The sequence below is a fragment of the Macaca thibetana genome, chromosome 14, assembly GCF_024542745.1.
Source record: "Macaca thibetana thibetana isolate TM-01 chromosome 14, ASM2454274v1, whole genome shotgun sequence".
Classification (NCBI taxonomy): Eukaryota; Metazoa; Chordata; class Mammalia; order Primates; family Cercopithecidae; genus Macaca; species Macaca thibetana.
In genome coordinates, this window is record NC_065591.1 from 70,388,876 (window position 1) to 70,409,021 (window position 20,146).

Sequence of the window (20,146 nt, forward strand, 5' to 3'; positions counted from 1 at the left end):
CTCTGCCACACTGTACTTGAGGTGGTACATCTGGTAGGAAGTGCTTAGGGTTCAGGCAGATCTGAGGCTGAACCCTGGCTTGGCCACTCATGGCTAACATGTCACACAGCCGGTCAGTCTCTGTGCTGGTTATTCTCTGTTCCCCCAGAATGGATCTGGGGGGATCCATTCTTTGTCCTCTCTCTGCCCAGAGCAGCTGACCCCTGCAGACTGTGTCACTGGGGCACTCTCACTGGCTCGCTTCTGGTTAAGCTAAGTCCGTGGTAGGCACTGGCAAGAGACTGGAATTTAGAAGGTTTTCCTCACTCCTTCTTTCCTCCAGTGCCGAATCTCTAACAGCGGCTGCGTCGATCCATGATTTCAGCTTCGAACAGGGGGCTTCTCCTTCATCGTTACAGTTCCCACTGGACTTTAGTCACAATATCCTATGACTTTCCCACCTTGCTCTGCAGCCTGGGGGTTGCTAATGGTTATTCACTGTTTTTAGTGCCTGGGTGCCTCAGCGTCCTTTATTTTTATTTTTAGTTAATTAATTAATTTGCTTAGGGACAGGATCTCACTCTGTTGCCTAGGCTGGAGTGCAGTGGTGTGATTATGGATCACTGCAGCCTTGAACACCTAGGCTCAAAAGTGATCTTCCTGCCTCAACCTCCTGAGTAGCTAGGACTACAAGTGTGTGCCACTACATCCAGCTAATTAAAATTTTTTTGGTACCCATCTCTTTGGTAGAGATGGGTATTGCTATGTTGCCCAGGCTATTAGCATCCTTTCTTGGTTCCCTTACCCCTGCCTATACCTCTATATAACATGTCTTCATTTGTAAGATATTTTTACTGAGTATAATATCCGAGTGAACAATTGTTTTGTGTGTTTGTTTTTGTGAGACAGAGTTTCACTCCTGTTGCCCAGGCTGGAGTGCCATGGCACAATTTCGGCTCACTGCAACCTCCACCTCCTGGATTCAAGCGATTCTCCTGCCTCAGCCTCCTCAGTAGCTGAGACTACAGGAGCCCACCACCACGCCTGGCTAATTTTGTATTTTTAGTAGAGGCGGGGTTTCACCATGTTGGCCAGGCTGGTCTCGAACTCCTGACCTCAGGTGATCCACCTGCCTTGGCCTCCCAAAGTGCTGGGATTACAGGTGTGAGCCACCACTCCTGGCTGTGGACAGTTTTTTTTTTTTTTTTTCTTTCAGCACTTCTGTCTTCTGGCTTGCATGGATTCTGATGAGAAGTCTGCTGTAATTCTTACCTTCGTTCCTCTTATAAAATGCTTTTTCTTTTTTCCTGGCTGCTTTTAAGGTTTTCTCTCTTTAATTCAGCCATTTGAATATATGGCTAGAAATGTGTATGTGTGTGTGTGTGTCTGTATGTATTTATTCTGCTTGGTGTTTTTGGAGCTTTTTGGATCTGTGGTTTGGTGTCCATTATTAATTATGGATAATTCTCTGCCATTATTTCCTCAAATATTTCTTCTGCGCTGTGTTTTCCCTCTTTTCCTGGCATTCCAATCACGTGTATATCAGACTGTTGGATATTGTCCCACAGCTCTTGAATGCCATGTTCTGCATTTTCCACTCTTTTTCTCTCTCTGTGTTTTAGTTTGGGTAATTTCTATTAACTGTCTTCTAAGACTCAGCTGTGTCACGCTGTGTCCTTTGGAGAGAGCAGTCCATCAAAGGCATTCCTCATCCTTTAACCGTGGTTTTCGTTTCTAACAATCCCATTTGATTCTTTCTTATCGTTTCCATCTCTCTGCTAAAATTATCCATCTGATCTTGCACATTGTTCACCTTTTCCATTAGAACCTTTAAAATAATTATAGTTATTTTAAATTCTCTGACAGATAGTTTCAACACCTGTGTCCTAGCTGAATGTGATTCTGATGATTTCTTTGCCTCTTGGGAATGTGTTGCCTTTTCTTGCCCTTTTGTCTGTTCAGTTGAAAGCGTGACATCTTGTGTAGCACGGTAGAGCCTGAGTGACAGGTTTATGCCTGGAAATGCGTGTGAGTTTCCTTCTGCTAGGACTTTTGGGAGGGGGTTTGGGTTAACTTAGGATTTGGGTTGGCTTTGAAGTTTGTTTATGGTTAACCTCTGTGCATCATAGGTTTTAAATTCCCTTAGCAATTCCCTGTGTTTAGGATGCGAAACTGGTTTGCCAGAGGGCTTTTTTCCCTCAAGGTCCACAGTTCAGCCCTTGGGTCCTGCCTTTGTGCTGACTGAGAGAGGGTCTCTTTCCGTTCTCCTGCCTCTCTCTAACCCCCTCCCAACAGTCTTCTGCCCTTCACTGATGCTTTTAGCCTTTCAGCTAACTACGGTGGTGGCAAAGCCTTCACTAGGGTTCTGACTCTCAGGTATGTGGGATTTTTTTTTTCCATTTCTCTTCTTCCCTCATTCAGCTGAAAGGATTTTCCCCAGTGCCTAGGCAGGACAGTGTTCACTGCCCTTCTCTTCACGGATGAAGGGTGTTGTTCCTGATGGAAGATGAAGTGAGCAGGGTCTGGGTAGAGTGGTCGGGGGTATATGCTCCTCCCTCAGCAGCTGCTGTGACCCTCTCCCAGGTCTACCACAAGGGACACTTTCTTCTTAAATCTTTCCTTCTTAACTCTTTTCTGTGGAAAAGCTCCTGGTGGGATTTGTAGAGAAAAAAGTCCCTAAGAAGACATGGACCTGCCCAATTGCTACAGCATCCAAGGGCTTCAGACTCTCTTGCCAGTACACACTTAGCCTTTGTAAATTCACCAGCCTTCCCAGCTGAATTCTTTCTCCCTGGGGTAGGTACATCTGCCCCAGCCAAGCCAAGCCAGGACCCACATCTTGTCTCTTTCTGCAAGAGTCTGTCTCTCCTTGGATTTGACTTGAGAGAAGGAGTTCAAGGAAATGCACAAATTTACCTTTTGTCTGGGTTATTTTCATGATAAGGTTGGGAATGATGCACTTTCCAGCTTCCCTATCGCCAAGCAAAAACCAGAAGCCAAATCTCTTCGTTTGACCCATTTCAGTTGACTTTTATGTCCCATTGGGAGCACTGGCAATGCTGGTGCTCAGATGTGAATCTAGCATTCTTCTCACTACAGCCTATCTTTTCTTCCTGTCTCTATTTCCCTTTCATTCTGAATTTACAAGTCATTATAAAATATTGACTATTTGTCAACCGACCAGTTGGCAAACCCTAAGCTTGATGCAAAGACAAATTTGCAAGGGTCTCACAGTAGTTAATGCAAGCATAATTATAACAGGAGCTGTCACAGGGCACTGTGGGAGGCCAGAGCCCCTTCCCCTATGAAACTCAGGGAAGGGTGTTGCTCATACCCATCCAGCAAGTCAATTCTGGAACCTGCCTCATACTTATCAGGCCATTTTCTCAGCCACCAAATGCCATCTGACCAGGAGCTAAGTCTGAGAGTACTGATGCCACACATGGGAGATGGGGACTGCATTTTAGACTCCTTTGAGGTTCCTACCAGCAGACTTGTGGGCTGAGGGGAGGAAAGTAATCTTGATTCTCCAAAACTGTGAACTCTATAAATCAAGGTGCTCTGAAGTGTGTGATGTTTATGTTAGGTGTACTATTTAATCTGTTAAGAGGATCGACAAAGCTGACTTAAAACTTGTTTCAGGCCGGGTGCTGTGGCTCATGCCTGTAAACCCAGCACTTTGGGAGGCCTAGGCGGGTGGATCACTTGGGGTCAGGAGTTTGAGACCAGCCTGGCCAATATAGTGAAACCCCGTCTTTACTAAAAATACAAAAATTAGCTGGATGTGGTGGCCGGTGCCTGTAATCCCAGCTACTCAGGAGGCTGAGGCAGAACTGCGGAGGTTGCAGTGAGCTGAGATCATGCCATTGCACTCCAGCCTGGGCAACAGAGTGAGACTCCATCTGAAAAACCAAACCAACTAACCAACCAACCAACCAACCAGCTTGTTTCAATAATAGCTTATGTCACAGGCAAGCCTGGGCAAATTTTTTTAGAAAAATAGAACACTTCGGTTATAATTTACTAAACTGCCTCATGAAGCGAAAGGTAGAAAATTCACTAGAGCAATGGTTCATTGGCAAAATCTGTCCAAATCCTTAAGAAACACCATAATTAAATATCACGACATCTCTACTTCTAGAGAGCCTCATAGTTTGCAAAGTATTTTTACTTTCAGTATTTATTTAGTTTTTTAGTCCTCATAACGGCCCAGAAATAGGGTAGGGCAGGGGATTATTTCTGTCTGGTTGAGACTTGGGTCTGGAGGCCAGCTAGCCTGTCTCTGAGTCACATGGCTCGCAGCCAATGAAAATAGGTGTCTGGCACCCTTGCTTCATTCTCAGTCTGAGCTGGACCAGTTTGCCTTGGGTGGCTCTCAGTGTTATTTTCCAGCTGACTTTGGATATTCTCAGGGATCTGACTTCTTTCTTAGTTCATGTCTTGATCTCTCATACTTGATTCTGCTCTTCTCACCTGACCTCTGATTCCTACCTATCCCAATTAAAACTTTTGTCTACTCCTTTGATTAGTTTACTTGCAATTGCTCCTGGGAAATACCTTTCACACCCAAACAACACTTCTGCAATTACTGGTATTGCTACTAATATTGCTTGCATTCAGAACAATAACAACAGCAACAACACCACCAACTGCAGCAGCTATCATCTGAGTACTTGTAATCAATCAGACACTGAGCTTTCCATATTTTATCTCACTGAAATTTTGAACCTCATACTATTCCTATGAAATAGGTAACTATTTTCATCCCTATCATACAGATAAGTCACAAAGAATGTAGGTGACCTTAGCCAGTACAGTTGAAAGAACAGGGACTTGTGTTCTGGTCCTGCTATATACTCACTGTGTGGTTTCAGGCTCATTATCGAATCTCTCTGTACTTAATATGTAAAAAATGTGGATGATAATTCCTGCCATCTGAGGTTGCTGTGAAGATTAAATGGGAAAGAGCCTGGCACATAGTAGGATCCCAAAAAACAAAAACAAAACCAAAAAACTAGTTTCCCTTTCTATTTTAGGACTTTTATCTACCACTTCTGATGTGTGTCAACAAGGATAACCACTCTTGGTACTGCTATGAAGTGCAGTCTTCGGAATTCCAGATGCCATTTTATAAAAAAGTAATTGTAAAAACTTTTCCTTCTTCACTAAACATCAACTATAGCTGTATACTTCATCGAGGAAAGAAAGGGAGGGATCTTTCCTGGTGGAAGAGTAGGAAACCGTTTTAGATTTCAGGGGTGATGGAGTGTAACGGATGCAGCGATGTGTAAGCATTCGGTTTGGGATCTGAGGGAGTGACCTTGGGAACTAATTGAGTGCACAGACTTGCTCTGACAAAGAAACCCCTGTATTGGCTGAATAATGTATAAGAGATTTCCATTGGGCAATGGGCAAAATGGAATTATTTAGCGTATTTCCATTCCAATGAGTTAATCAAGATAATTGCTGTTTTCCTGGATCGTTGTCTTTTCTTTGTAATTAACAAGGTCCTTGTTTGGAGAAAGGAATTTAGCCAGTGAACTTTATAAAAATGGCTGTGACATTTTTGTTCAAATTATATTTAAAAATCGACTACAGATCCTTTTCCTTTGGATTCTGCTAGGACTGTTAGAAACTGATGCTTGATCAAGCTTGAGAAAAACTTTAAGGAGTCAAGTTCATTTGGAATTAACAAATCCAGTGCGGCAGTGGTGCGGGGGTAGGATGCAAGGAGGGCAGCAGGGCAGCACTGAGAAAGCTCAAGCTCTGGCATCAGACTTAGACTGCGATCCCTGTTCTGCCACGTCTCACTATCAAAAGTGGACAAAGCAGCCTTCAGAGCCTCAGTTTCTATGTCTGTGAAACGGATAATAATCACCCATCCTCAGAGCTGTTGTGTGCATTCAATGCTGTGGACCACAGCTGATGCTCAACAAGGCTAGTTCCTTCCCCATCTCTCACATGCTTATCTAATGGTGACATTCAGCAATCTCAGTCGTTTGAACCATGGCTAAGACCTGAAAAAGCAGCTTAAAAAATCTAAGTAGAAAAAGAGATGTTCGTCCATTCATTAAAATATCTCCTAGAGGAACACCCCAGATAAATATATTTAATTGTGGCTAGGATTATAATAAGCTGAACTTCTGGTTCTCTGACCACACCTCTTAAGAAGTCCTCTACTGGATGAAGAATAGAGAAATGAGCTACTTGAGGTGGGCACTAGGACTGAAATAAATAGTGACACCACAGTGCAACCCTAAGGGAGGAGGCAGAGAAACCTTCCCTTTAGATACAGGGCCTAATAAAGTAATGGTTTAAAATCACTTCGGGCTGGGGCAAAGGGGTCTATATCCTCATTTCCCCACTTCCTGAAAGCTCTCTTCATATTACAGCATAATATGCAATTGTTGTTCCTTATTAATGACCCTGAATCATAAAAAGAAAGGTTTCATTATGTCTATATAGTGTGTTTGAGAAGGGAAGTATGCAATACACTTCATAAGAAAAGTTCCATGCAAAATGGTTAAAATGAAAAGGGTTTTTTTTTTTTTTTTTGGAATTTGAAGATGTGAGCTGCAATTATGTGGAAAATTCATCCACATGTGCCTGTTCCTTCTCCCCTTGCCACATTTCTGGACAGTGGTCATATGAAGATGCTAGCACTTCATCAGGTAAGTACTTTTCATCTGCACCATCTCCCTGTGGTATGCTGGGCAGGTATCTGCTGTATCCATTCTACAGATGTGGAAACCGAGGCCAGGAGGGATTAAGTCCATGGGAGAGTGGGAGCTGATGCCCAGCTCCTCTGACTCCAAAGCTTATGCCTTCTCCACTAGACATTTCCTTCCTAGGAGAAATCATGTGGAATATGAACATGCAGAATGTATTAAAGGTAATGGTTTTTATCCCAAATCCTGAATTAAAACAAAATACTCCATCAATTTACCTCTAATCCTACAATGAATTAATGAAACAAAATCATCAAATGGCCTTGTTTTGATACTTACTCATAAAATGTTGTCCATCCGTTTTCATTGCTTTTGGTTGCCAGAAGGCCAGAATTGCCATGGTATGTCATCATGGCCAACTCGTGTCCTTGTGTGGTCACACTCTTGAGTGCACTGTTAGTGCCCATGGTCACCCAGTATACCTGGCCATCTGGGACCACCAGCCAAAGGGGCATCCCAGTAGAGTCTCGGCGGACATTTACCATGTTGCCGTTGTTGTCTGTGATGAGTGTGACGTCGCCATCCCCAGTGTAGGTGAAGTTGTACAGGTAGTCTCCTGTAGGCAGGCTTTGGGTGTACAGGTGCTTGCCAGTGGTATCAAACAGATAGAGCTCCTGGTCAATTGGTGAAGACAGTTCATACATGTTCTGGGTGTTGAGGAAAGGCTTGTTCTTCCGGATAAACCGAATTCGGATGTTCCCAAGGTCAGCCACATAGAGCTCCCCATCAGCACACACAGCCAAGGAAGACGGGGTATTTAACTTTGCATCCTTGGCATAACCATCATCTCCAGAAAAACAATCACAGTTGGCATCATTTTTACAGTCACAGCCACTGGGGGCCCCAGCAACTAGTGAGATCTCTCCGCTAGTGGTGACCTGCCTGATGCGGTTGATCTTTTTCTCATCAGTCTCAGCAATATACAGGACCCCATTGTGTGAAACAGCCAAAGCGGTGGCTGACTCCAGGGTTGCGTGGATGGCCACCTTGCTTAGCAGGAAGTGGTCAATGCCGGGGACCTGGCAGTGCATGGGCCTCCCGGCGACAATGCGCACCTGGTGGTTTTCGGAGATCTGCAGGACCACATTGTTGTCGAGGACATAAAGTGAGTTGTCCATTGGGTTGATGGCTAAGTCTGTGGGCCACTCCAGGCGAACCTGACAATGAAGACACCGATACTCAAATGACTGGCAAGATGCCCACCACTAATCCATCCCATAGCCCATGTAGCCCATAACAGTGTCCAAAGTGACTTCATATACAGTTTTGCTTGATCCTCATGCAGCCTATCATCAACAATGAAGTGTCAGCCCCCTAATCACTGGGAAACCATGAAAGAGCTGCCACTGAGACATGTGATGGTCTCATTAGACTGACAAAACATGAAGAAGGAGTTAACAACAACAAAATAGTAGGCAAAAGGGTAGACTTTGGAGTCAGATAGGCCTGGGTTCAGAACCTAGTCTACTACTTATGACTGTGGGCAAGTTACTTTGCCTCTCTGAGGCTCAGTAGTCACATATGGGAAATGGGAATGACAACAGCACAGAGTCCCTGACCCACCAGAACCCAGCAAATAATGGCAGCTGGTGTTCTAGAGATGGGAGGGAAAGGCAGATGGAGTCTGGAGGCTGAAGTAGGAGTTGTTCAGAGGCTTCAGAAAGATTCTTCATGCATGGTTGATACGATACATACATGATTTCTCAATTCTTTGAGTCCATGGATTAACAGCTGGCTAGGTGCTAGAGATATAAAGACAAGGTAACCATGGCCTCTGTCTGTCATAGTTCTTGACCGGTGATTCTAAAATCTAGCCTCACATTCAAATTATCTGTGGCGATTTTAGAAAATAATGGTGTGCAAACCCCACCCTTGATGAGTGAAATCAGTTCCCCGGGTGTGGAGCTTGGGCATTGGCATTATTTCAAAAAGCTTCCTGAGTGATCCTGATGTGGGCTTGAGAATCATGACTGGATCCTTGCTCCTCATGTGTGGTCATCAGCAGCAGCTCACCTAGGAGCTGAGCATAAATGCAGAAGGACAGCCCTCCCTGAAACCTACTGAATCAGTATCTGCATTTAAGCAAAATCCCCAGGCGATTTCTGTGCACACTGAGGTTTATGAAGCCCTGCTCCAGAAAATGGTTCTAGTACCTCAGAGAACAGGTCCACGTGGAAGGGATTACTGAAGCTGGTTGTAGGAACTGGGAGTTCAGAAGTGCTGGACCCCATGTGGAGCCTCCTCTGAGCCAGGCTGGGAAACTGGCGTAGGTCATGGCGGGTCTTCAAGTGGGCACCCAGGGGACTGCAGCTGGCATGGTATGAGGGGAGAAGTGTCTCCTTCAGTGGACTTGGAGACTGAATTGTTGGATCTATCACACTAGGAGGTATTGGCACTAAGGGGAACCCTTTCCACCTGTGTCCCTAGGAGGTCCAGCTATGTTTTGTGTGGACTGGAAGTGCTGACAGGTGCATCCTACTGCTGATTTTTCCACCCCACCTAAAAATTCATTGCCTTAGACTTCCTGAGCCCCATACAAACCCTTGATATTTGGTCCAATTTGGGGCTTGCTTAAGCAAGTGTATACCTTTATTTTTATTTACTTATGTCTGATGACAGGGTCTCACTCTGTCACCCAGGCTGGAGTGAAGTGGTACAATCTTGACTCACTGCAGCCTCCACCTTCCAGGCTAAAGTGATCCTCCCACCTCAGCCTCCCGAGTAGCTGGTACTACAGGCATGCGCCACCATGCCCAGCTAATATATATATTTTTATAGAGACAGGGCTTTGCCATGTAACCCAGGCTAGTCTCAAACTCCTGGGCTCAAGCAATTTGCCTACCGTGGCCTTCCGAAGTGCAGGGATTACAGGTGTGAGCCACTGTGTTTGACCTAAGTGTAAGCCTTTAGATAAGAAGTTTCTCTTCCAGGAATTTACTTGTCTGCACCATTGTCTATAAGAGTGTTTTTAATAATGATGAAGCCATTTTTAATAAGGACGAAGACCGAGAACCAACTCATATGCCCAACAACTGAGAATTGGCTAAATAATAGTACATTTAGTTTGCTCATAAATTAGAATACTGTGTGTCGTTGTTACAAGTGATGTTATAGATGGGTATTTAATGACATGGAGAAATGTTTGCTATGTATTAAGTAGAAAGAACAGGGTTACAGAACTGTAAGCACAGTGGGATACCAATTGGGGAAAAATACAGGAAGTTTAGCTAGATTATAGATAAAGAGGAGATTAAGTGCTTGAGGGATACATATCAAAACGTTAACCATACCAAGATTAACGGTGATTTTAATTTCCTTCTTTGTGATTTCTAACTTCTTATATTTCCTACAATGTACATGTGGTAGTTTACCAGTATAAAAATAAACCCTAATACATTATATACACACGAGTGAGGCCACCTCCATCTGTCCCCTCAGCTCAGGGACATTCTCAGAAGGGGGCAGGCCCTTTCTCAGTTCTTTAAAGCACGATCTTCAGGTCCTGCTTTCTAAAGTCTTCTTGTCCCCTTACTCCCAGCTCCCTCTGTCCCTGCAGAGCCAGGGAGCCTGAAAATTTGCCAGGGCTGCTGCCAGCCAGGGTTGCTGCTTCACACTCCCCATGCTCTCTGGGCAGCTTTTGGCTGCATCAAGAACACAGTTGGCTCTAAAGTGACAGGGGAATTTTCAATTTCTTAAAACCCACTTCTTGTCAATGCTGGCCGCTAAATATTTTATGCCTTCTGGTCCTGTGGCACCTTGGGGACCTGCTTGTGGAGACCTTTCTGCCTGTCGTTATGATGAAAAGATGGTTCCTTGATGGGAGGAGTGGGGGAAGATAGAGTTAGTGGAGGGAGACCGGAGAGGAAAGAGAGGAAGGAATGAAGAGCAAGTGCTTTCCTACACTTTCCCCTTATGCCATGTGCAGGGTGCCTGGGAAATGAGAAGGGGCATTGCTCTTGGAGTCAGTCCTCACTCTGTCACACTGCCTGTGTGATGATCCTGCACCAAACTACCTAAGCCTCTCTGGTTTCACCACCCTATTAGTGATGATCATGTTGAGACTTGATTTCCCATCCCCAAAATGAATGGACTAGACTTGATAATTTCAGAGGTCTTGCAGCTCCTGTGTTCCATGGTTCCAGTGTGGAATGATACCCTCTTCTCTGTCCACCTGAGCATCCTGTGCCTTTAGTAAAGCACTTGGAGCTGGCTGCCTTGTTGCAGAGTGATTTTCTTGCAAAAGATTGTCAAATGAATGAAGGAAGGAAGGACCAGCAAATGGTATAGAGAGAGTGAGAGATTGGGGTCAGGACACCTCACTTCCTATTCCAGTTCCACAATTGTTACATGTGTTACCTAACCCAAGTTTCTTAAACACCAAACTTCTTTCTCTATATGTAAAAGGGGATAATACACATTACATAAGGTAGTTGTGAAGATTAAATGAGACAATGTACACGGAAGTTATCTGTGGATTTTAAAGGGAACTAGTATTCACATCCTATTCCTAGCTGCTGGGCACTGTACTAGATAATTTATGTACATAATTTCATGAAAAAATTCATTCCCATATCCCTGATGGAACCTGGTACAGGGCTCTACATTTAAAAATGCATTTTCTTTCATCACACCTCACTATTCTTATCTATAAAATGGGGTAGATCAGCTCTACCCCATGAGACTATTGTGATAGCTAAGTAAGAAAAGAGATGTTGTACTTATCCTGTACCCCCATTTCTTACAGAGTGCCTGGCACATACTAAGTTCTTATTTTGGATCCTAAGCATAGAGTTATTCTTCGTCAGTGGTGGCCATCTCCACTTCTTAACACGTTGCAACAACTTCCTTCTGTTCCTTCTCTGCTCTGTGCCTCTCTCTTTAGTTTCTTTTTGGGCCTGGGTTTGTCTCCTCCCAAAGGAGCTGGTCCAAGTTCCTTGGCTCTCACCTTCTCACTCATGCCTCTGAGCTGTGTGCTGTCTCTGGCTTAACTCCCTGCTCCCCACGGGGCAGTAGAATAGAGAGGAAGCTCTGAGAATGAAAGCCAGTGACACCTGCGCATATGTGTCTGTAACATAGATGCCAGTATTGGAGAGTTTGGTTAAAGAAGATCCCATGCTGACATTCAGGCAAAAGTAGTGAGGGCCAGGAGCATAGAGATTTCAGTCCAGGATTTCTGAATCTAAGTGTGGGTTTGAGCATTTTTTCTCCCTGCACCATATGCCAGTTGTCTTTCAAGCCTCTGATCCGACTGGTTGGCAGTACCTCTATCTAAAGTTAAACAATTTTCCGATGTGTGGACTGAAAATTTTCGGCACCCTGTGCTGGCTGGTTGAGGGCCCGTTTTGAGAATTGAAAATACTTGTATGCACATCCTTAGGCCATGGTGGCTTCCTGATGGGTAATTCAAGCTTGCTCACAGACCGGAGAGGGAAACTCACTAGCCAGCAAGGGTAAGCCTGCCAAAACTGCAAAGACAAGTGGCAGAGAACAGCTTCCATTCTGGAGTGTAACAATCATATTAGCTGGTGCAGAGGGAAACCATCCCAGCATGCGACGGGGAAGTGACATGAGTGCTGGGACCGCCAGCAGCATCCACAAGGCTCCGTGGAAGGACTTAGCAATACATGTCAGTAACAGAGGCAGGCATGACCAGAAAGGCTGGCAGCAGGTGTCACACTCAGTGGAAAAGGACCTGTGTGTGCAGGCTCCCCTAAAAATGAAGGGGTTTAAAAAGCTAAATGTTGCTGGAGCTGAAATCAGTTTGCAATTTGATATAACTCAATGCTCCTGATTTGCCAGGTTTTGGTAATCTTGGCAAGATGCAGCACAGGACACTGATTCAGCATGGGCCTGGCCCGGCCAAAGGATCCAGCAACAAAGGACATACCCTTGCCAAGTCATCACAGGATGTACTAAGGACATGCTGGATAGCCAGTCACTTGTGTCTCTTTTTGACCTACAATGGGTTCCTGGTATCCACCTGCAAATGTCCAAACTCTTTGGCATGGTACAGCAGGGTCCTTCCCTACCTGGACCAAACCATGCTTCCTGTTTTAACTGCGGCCACCCGCTTCCAAGCACCCTATGCTATGGTTTTCAATTTTCCACTATTCTTTGAGTGTACCTGCCTCATTAACATCTTTGTGCATTTGCAGGTGCTGTTTCTTTTGTGTGAAATGTCTCCTTTTCTTTCTTGTCACTCAGCAAACCCCTATTCTATTTAACCTGTAAAACTCGCATAAATGTCACCTCCCATGTGAAAGCAGGCACTCTATCTTTTGTTCATCACCTCTGAAGGGCCAAGCAATACTAGGAGTTGTGCATGCATTGTTTGCTGTATCTTTACAGTAATCCTACTGGGCTGAAGTGAATTATTTCCATTTTACAGATATAAAAAGTGAGGCTCAAAAGACTTTAGAAAACTTGTCTAAAGTTACTGAGTGAGTGAGTGGCAAAAGGTAGGATTCAGTCAATTGATTAATCAATCAGCAAGTATAGACGGTGCCCAAATTTGGGTAACCAGGCATCCTAGTTAATTACAGAATTTCTGTCCTCATGTAGCTTAGAAAGAGAACAGGCAATGTACAAATACCCATCAGTGTTATTACCAAAGATGAAATTCAGGTGGCAATGGATTGAATGTCACGTGGTGGAAAGCTGTGTCTGTCCTACTCTGCTGCTGTTGAGTTTTCCTTGGGGAGATTTCTTCACTGTCCCCTGAGCTTCTACTTGTTACTCCTGACGGTGAACTCCTAGGACATGGCTGTGTCTTACTTATCTTTGTGTCCTTGGTTCTCATCACAGCCTGGCACCAAGTAGGTGCTCTTTAAAGGCTTACCAGTGCAAAGGTGAATGGCCAGCAGGCTGGCTGGGTGGCAGATGAGAGGATGAGTGGGCGGTCCCAGGGCTCTGGTAGATGAAGCCATCTTACCTGGGAAATATCCATGACAGAGTCACAGCTGAGGGGCCGGGCTGATGTGAGATCATTGGAGCCGAGCAGGGTGGAGATGATCCCATTCTGATCGATGCGTCTGATCATGGTGCCATCCACGAAGTAGATGAGCCCAAACTTGTCCACTGTGATGCCTGGGGGCAGAGAAACCAAAACAGGAATTCAGCATCAGAGATGACAACGGCGCGCACATTCCTGGAGCCTTGCTAGCTGACAGCACCTCTACACGATTGGGTTTGGTCCTCCCACAACCTTCATTCCTCTCTCAGAGAGGAGGAGTCTCAGGCTCAGAGGCCTTGAGTGACTTGTTCAAAGCAGGGATTAGAACCTAGGTTTTCAGATCTTCCAGGGCTCTGGTCCTCCCACCTTGCTGCCTCCTGAGATCTTAATCTATCACCTTAGTCATCCACTAAACCTGGATTCATAACTTCTGGGGATGTTTAAGCAGTAGGGATATAGTGGTAAGGAGGATCTTTTTCAGTATTAACACTGTGAGTTATTTAAATTCACCTATTTCTGAAGCTCTGTGATTATAATAATCAGTTTCCCTTTTGGTAACCATTTTTCTTTTTATTTATTTATTTATTTACTTTTTTGAGAGAGTCTCGTTCTGTCACCCAGGTTGGAGCGCAGTGGCATGATCTCGGCTCACTGCAACCTCTGCCTCTCAGGTGCAAGCAATTCTCCTGCCTTAGCTTCCTGAGTAGCTGGGACTACAGGTGCGTGCCACCATGCCTGGCTAATTTTTTTTTTTTTTGGTATGTTTAGTAGAGATGAGGTTTCACCATGTTGCCCAGGTTGGTCTTGAAATCCCGACCTCAGGTGATCCACCCGCCTTGGCCTCCCAAAGTGCTGGGATTACAGGCGTGAGCCACCGGGCCTGGCCCGTCCTTCATGCTTTTCTATTCTTATTATTTTAGTCTCACTGATCATTACGAAAGTACAGAATCTGAATAGAATCCTATGGATTTGTGTAGAGAATATTGTTGAACTGAATTTCTAAAGGCAGCACACTAAGGAGAGGAGTCAGAACAATTACTCAACATTACCTGCTCCATTTACTAGACCGTCTCATCCTGTTAACTTTCTCCCTGACCCAGCTTGTATGTCCTTGGGCAAGTCACTGAGCAGCTCTGTGTTTGTTTTCCCAGCTGTCAAACAATGAGATTGTTCCAAATCTGTATTTCTCACTCTTGGATGTGTATGGGGATCCCCTGGGGAGCTTGCTAAACTGCACCCCCCAGGTAGCTGATTCAGAATATCTCAAGTGGAGTCTGAGCTTCTATCTGCAGTTTTGACAAGCACCTTGGGTGATAATGACACAAACCAGAGTCTGAGAACCACTACACTATATCAGTACCTCTCAGCCTGTGATGTACATCAGAGGCACCTGAAGAGGTTTTTCAATATACACCTGCTGGCCTAACTCCTGGAAATACTAATTCAGGGGGTGGCTGGGACTGGGACCAGGGCATGCTTTAATAGTGTTCATGAGTGATAGTAATTTCCATCCCAGGTTCAGAATTGCAAGAGTCAGACATAACCATGAACTGTCATGGGATACAGATGGGACATGGCCCCAGGGAGCACCCAGTTTAGAATGGAAGGCACAGGAATGAATCAGTACCATGTGCGGATCACAGGAAAGGACAGCCTCGAGAGGGTCATGGTAAAATACAGGAGATTCTGGTCACTTTTGTTCTGCTACGTTTTCTCTGGGGAAGGCAGTGGAAGAAGGGTCAGGAAGGCTTCACTGAAGTGGGGAGACTTGAATTATAAAATTTTCTGGTCGTATTAACTTGGGCATATTACTTCACTTTTAAGTCTTCATTTCCTCATTGATAAAACGGGGATTCTAACATCTGACTTGTAGTAATTAGCCCTCAATAATTATTAATGACCATTGTAATGATGAGACAGTGGCTGGCACTTTGTGGGTTTCAAGGCCTTTGCTCCGGGGGCCCACGTGTCTCTCACTGGCAAGCAGGGTGCTTTAATATGCCCAGGGGCCTCTGAGTGCTGAGAACCTGCTGGAGCACCAACTGTTCCTTCTTAGGCTGGTCAGGCAGGAGAGTGATTTCACACAGAGGACTAGGCAGCCTCAAGACTGGGAAGGCTTTCTCATGGTCCTGTCTTGAATGTACATTAATTTCATTCTTTAAGTGCCAAGACAGGCATTTTCTTGTCTGCCTAGCTATGCCCCATCTTTCTCTTCCATGTGTTTGGACTGATGAGTGCTCCATGAATAGTTGGGTTTCTTGCTTACAGAGTTGGCTGCACAGGCTAATAGAAGTGATCTGTCCCCGATTAATTACCTAAATTTTTCTTCTTTTGTTGTGTTAAATAGATGGACATCTTTTCTCCTCCCTGCTGCAAAGTGCCTGCATATCGTGTCACCCTTGCGATTTCTATCTGGGTTAATCACAGACTTTTGGGTAAATGCACTGCCACTTCATCTGTGTGAGGGTGAGGGGCTGCGAGGGCGGGGAAGAGAACACACATGTGCGGAGAACAACTGAAAAAGCCCTGGAGAGAATAAAAATTCTCAGATAAAACTGTTTTAAACCTAAGAGAGTAGAATACTGTGGCTACAAAGGGTCTTGGGGATTATTTAGCCCAACCTGTTCATTCATTGACCAATGGGGAAACTGAGGCCCAGGGGAGGAGGTCCCAGAGCCAGCTAGTGGCAGAAGAAAACCATACAGGGCTTCTAAGTGCAGGCCTAGAATTCTTTCACTCCTGGCTGCTCTCTCAGTATTTGGAAATCATAATTAGGAGGGATTAACCTTTGTTGATACAATATTTACCCCACACAATTACCACCTGACACTCCAGGTATGTGGCAGAGACAATGTGACATGATATGATGTGATGTGATATAATGGAACAACAATAATAGGAATCATCATTTATGGGATGTTTACCATGTGCCTGGTACTACTGTGCTAAGCATTTACATTCCTAATAATATTCAATCTGTACCACAACTGTGCAGCATATCCTTATTACATATATGAGGAAAATGAGGCTCAGAGAGCTTCAGTGATTTCCCCAAAGTCACTCAGCTGTAGATGACAAAGTCTGAATTTGAATGCCAGATTTCACTAGAATCTCCCGCTTTGATTTGAAACTAGGCCCTGAAATCTGGAACTATTTAATGATACAATCACTTATAATATTTCTATAGGTTATTATTAAACATATTAATTTTGACCATCAGAATAAGCCTAGGAGGTAGACACTGATGGCATTGTTACCCCATTCTATCAGTGAGGACCCTAGAGCTTAGACACTTTAAGTCACTGGCTATAGGGGTTGCAACACAGTGAACACTCCACTGAGGGTGGACAATGATGGCTTCTCCAAAAAGCTTTCCCAGTCTCCAAGGCACAGGGGTGTCTCTTGGCTCTAAACCCCCATGAACAGCCTCTTTCTTCTTGCTTCTCAGGGAGCACCTCTTCCTCTCGCCCATGTCACAGTAATTCACACTCAGGTCTTATTTATTCTGCTACGATGAACTTATATATGTAACCATTGTACTCTATGTACTCAAATATTTGCTGAATAAGCGAAGGAAAAATTGTGATTGCGGGCATTTAGAGGTTCAACTTTTTCAGGGACTCAGAATTGAGACCTACAGTTAACCCACCCACTAGCACATCAACATACGAAAACATGATACGCTAAAATGTTTTTGTATAACAATAACATGAGAGACAGCATACATGTCCAATAGTAGAAGATTGGGACATCCATTTGCTGGAATACTATATAGTCACTAACATGAGTACACATTTAATGACATGGAGAAATGTTAATGATCTAGCGTTTAGGGAAAAAAAGCAGTTTGCTAAAACAGTTTGCTTAATGTGATCTCATTTTGTTTGTTTTTAGTAAACACTACATATACACAAACACTTTGAAAAAAGACTAGCAGAGAAGACAGGAAATGTTAACTGCGAGTATTTTTGGCAGGTGGAATTTTCAGTTTTCACCATCCTCCATACATTTCTTGGTATTTTCCAAATTTTTTGCAATATTAATCATGCATATTTTTCTGAAATGGAAAATACTCCAATAAATGTTATTGATAATATTTCTAAGGCAAGGTCTTACCCCTGGGATTGGTGAGTGTGGCTTCTGTGGCCTTCCCACCATCCCCGCAGCGAGTGTCATCAAAGGGGAGGCACTGGTCACCTGTTCCCGCAACCACCTCAGAGTTCTTGACAAGGTCCTTCACCACCACAGTGGACTTGATTTTAAAGACCCGCCGGCTGTTGGTGTCAGAAAGGAAGACGGCGCCGCTCATGGGATCTGTGGTCAGGTAGTATTTGTGTGCCGGACTGTGACTAGAAAACAAAGACATGGCCAACTGATGAGCATTTTCTTCTTTCCTATGTGTAGCTGGAGATGGACAGATGAACCCCTGGCCCTTTAGAATCCAAAGCAAAAATGTCTTATGGGGATGATGCCCCTATTTTGGGTGATGGTTCCCCATTTTTTCTGACCTCAGTCGTTGGCTTAACTATCCCTCCCACCCACTATTCTTGTAAAAACCCACTGCCAATGATTGAGATGACCATCTCAGTGCCATGTTTGTATCAGGTGCTAAATACATGTTTTCTTAAGAAGATGACCACTGAGGCCTACTATAGGTGTCCCGTTCATTCAAGCTAGAAACATGGATGCTCTTGACTTAAAAAAAAAAAAAAACACTTCAAGAGTTCAAAAACACAAGCCCTTTTCCACAGGATTTTTACAGCAATCCCTCCTCTCCATCTTGGGACTGAGGGATGAAACCCTGGCTGGCTCTGACTCCTGGTCAGCATCAACACTATCTTCAGGGGATACTCATGTTACACTTATCAGGAGCCCAGGAGTCTCCCTCTGGCAGTCAGATATAAATGAACTGCAGGATTAGTTTGTAATTCGCAGTGAAACCCAAGGAAAAAAAGCAACACAGAAGAGCAGTGCTAATGATGGTTCTGTTTCTGGAAAACAGTTATAAAGAGCAGGCTGTGCCAACAGAGCAGAGAGAAGTTTGACTACAGAGAGGCCTTGAGGAGACAAAGCACTGCCTCTAGCCACAGGGTGAGGAAAAGGCACAGGATTTGGAGTCAGATCAGTCTGGGTTCCAAGTCTAGCTCTGTAATTTCCTGGTTCTGCAACTTGGGCAAGTTACCAGGCCTCCTGGGCCTCGTGTCTTTATGTGCAAAATGGGGGTGTTAACAGCTCCCTTGCTGGTATATTGGGGAAATTAGAGAGAAAATAATAAATGCAGAGTAGCATAGTGTAGTAGATGCTCAATAATAATTATTTTAATTACCAATGATTGTGTCTCTTCTTGCACTTGGAGACGACTATGTAGTAGATATCTCTTATTAAGCCTGAAATTTTTTATCCCCTGGTACTGATATACAATTTCTTTCAAGTCTAGGGCACATTGAAGTTGAACTTGGTGCTTCTGAAAAGCTAATTTTAAGTTCCTGTGCATGGCCTGAACATTCGCTGGGCCCTAAAACTGCATCTCAATATCGGCAGCCCCTTCCAAGTCTCTGGAAGGTATTTTGATTCAAAGGAAGCTCTCTCTGTTTGGACTGGATGGCCTGGTGCTGGCCATTTTCACTGCACAGTGAGGTATAAACTGTGCTAAGGGACTCAGGACAGACTGAGCAGTGATGAGAGCACCAGCAGGGCCGGAGCACTGCAGACCCCCTTCAAGACGAAAGCAAGATAATTTGAAAAGTCTAGAAAGAAGCTATTTTGCATTTATCAGGTATGTAAGTTTTGGGTCCTTTTGAAAAGCAAAATTTTATTTTACAGGTTGGTGTTTTTTGAATTCCCTATGAAGACTGGGGCACCATAATCTTTTCAGTACGTAAGTCACAGAAGGTCTTAATCTGGCCCTGGCAGGTTTGTCATTATAAATGTGTCTTGCCTTGGACAGTGTCCTTGGGGACTGGCTACCTCGAAAAGGGCCAGGCATCCAAACCCAAGGCTTTCCTTCCTTGGTTTTCTCTCCCTGAATTCAACTAACCTGATAAGATTTTCTCCAACTGTCCTTCCTCTCTAATCCTAATACTACTGTCCTGTCACATCCTTCTCGAACCAAGGGGAGGTCTCTCCGCCTGTAGCCTGGGTCCTCTACAAGTCATTCTTGATCTAACCCAAATACCAACCTGCCATTTCAATGCTTTCCCTTCTGGGACTCCTTAATCTTACAGAGAAGTTAAGAGCTTCCCCCCTCCCCCACCCCTGCACAAATCCCAGCTTTCTGCTATGCTGCTCCACCCTTTCATCTTCCCTCCCCTCCCAGACACCCTGCACCTGGCCACAGACCTGTCCCTGCAGCACGCCTCAAGTCTGCCCACACCTGCTGCTCCTGCTCTGCAGTATGCCCCACGCCTCCCTTTTCCTACTCACCCTTCACCTGTCAGTTCAAATGCTCCCTCCTCTGCAAATCTTCCCCAGCCTTCTCCCTGTGCAT

At 44.6% G+C, this 20,146-nt stretch overlaps 2 protein-coding genes across 2 annotated transcripts in view; both read right to left on the reverse strand.

Moving 5' to 3' along the window:
* Positions 1-3,731, reverse strand: part of KCTD21 (potassium channel tetramerization domain containing 21) — a 540,409-nt gene extending 536,678 nt beyond the window's left edge. Inside the window, exon 1 of the mRNA XM_050757490.1 lies at positions 3,728-3,731. The gene's annotated coding sequence lies outside the window, so the exon portion shown is untranslated. The remainder of the gene's footprint in view (positions 1-3,727) is intronic.
* Positions 1-20,146, reverse strand: part of TENM4 (teneurin transmembrane protein 4) — a 3,098,737-nt gene that overhangs the window by 35,446 nt on the left and 3,043,145 nt on the right. The window contains exons 30-32 of the mRNA XM_050757454.1: positions 17,776-18,008; positions 13,639-13,793; positions 6,987-7,864 (exon numbers count right to left, since the gene is read on the reverse strand). Coding sequence (XP_050613411.1) covers positions 6,987-7,864; positions 13,639-13,793; positions 17,776-18,008 — 1,266 coding nt within the window. The remainder of the gene's footprint in view (positions 1-6,986; positions 7,865-13,638; positions 13,794-17,775; positions 18,009-20,146) is intronic.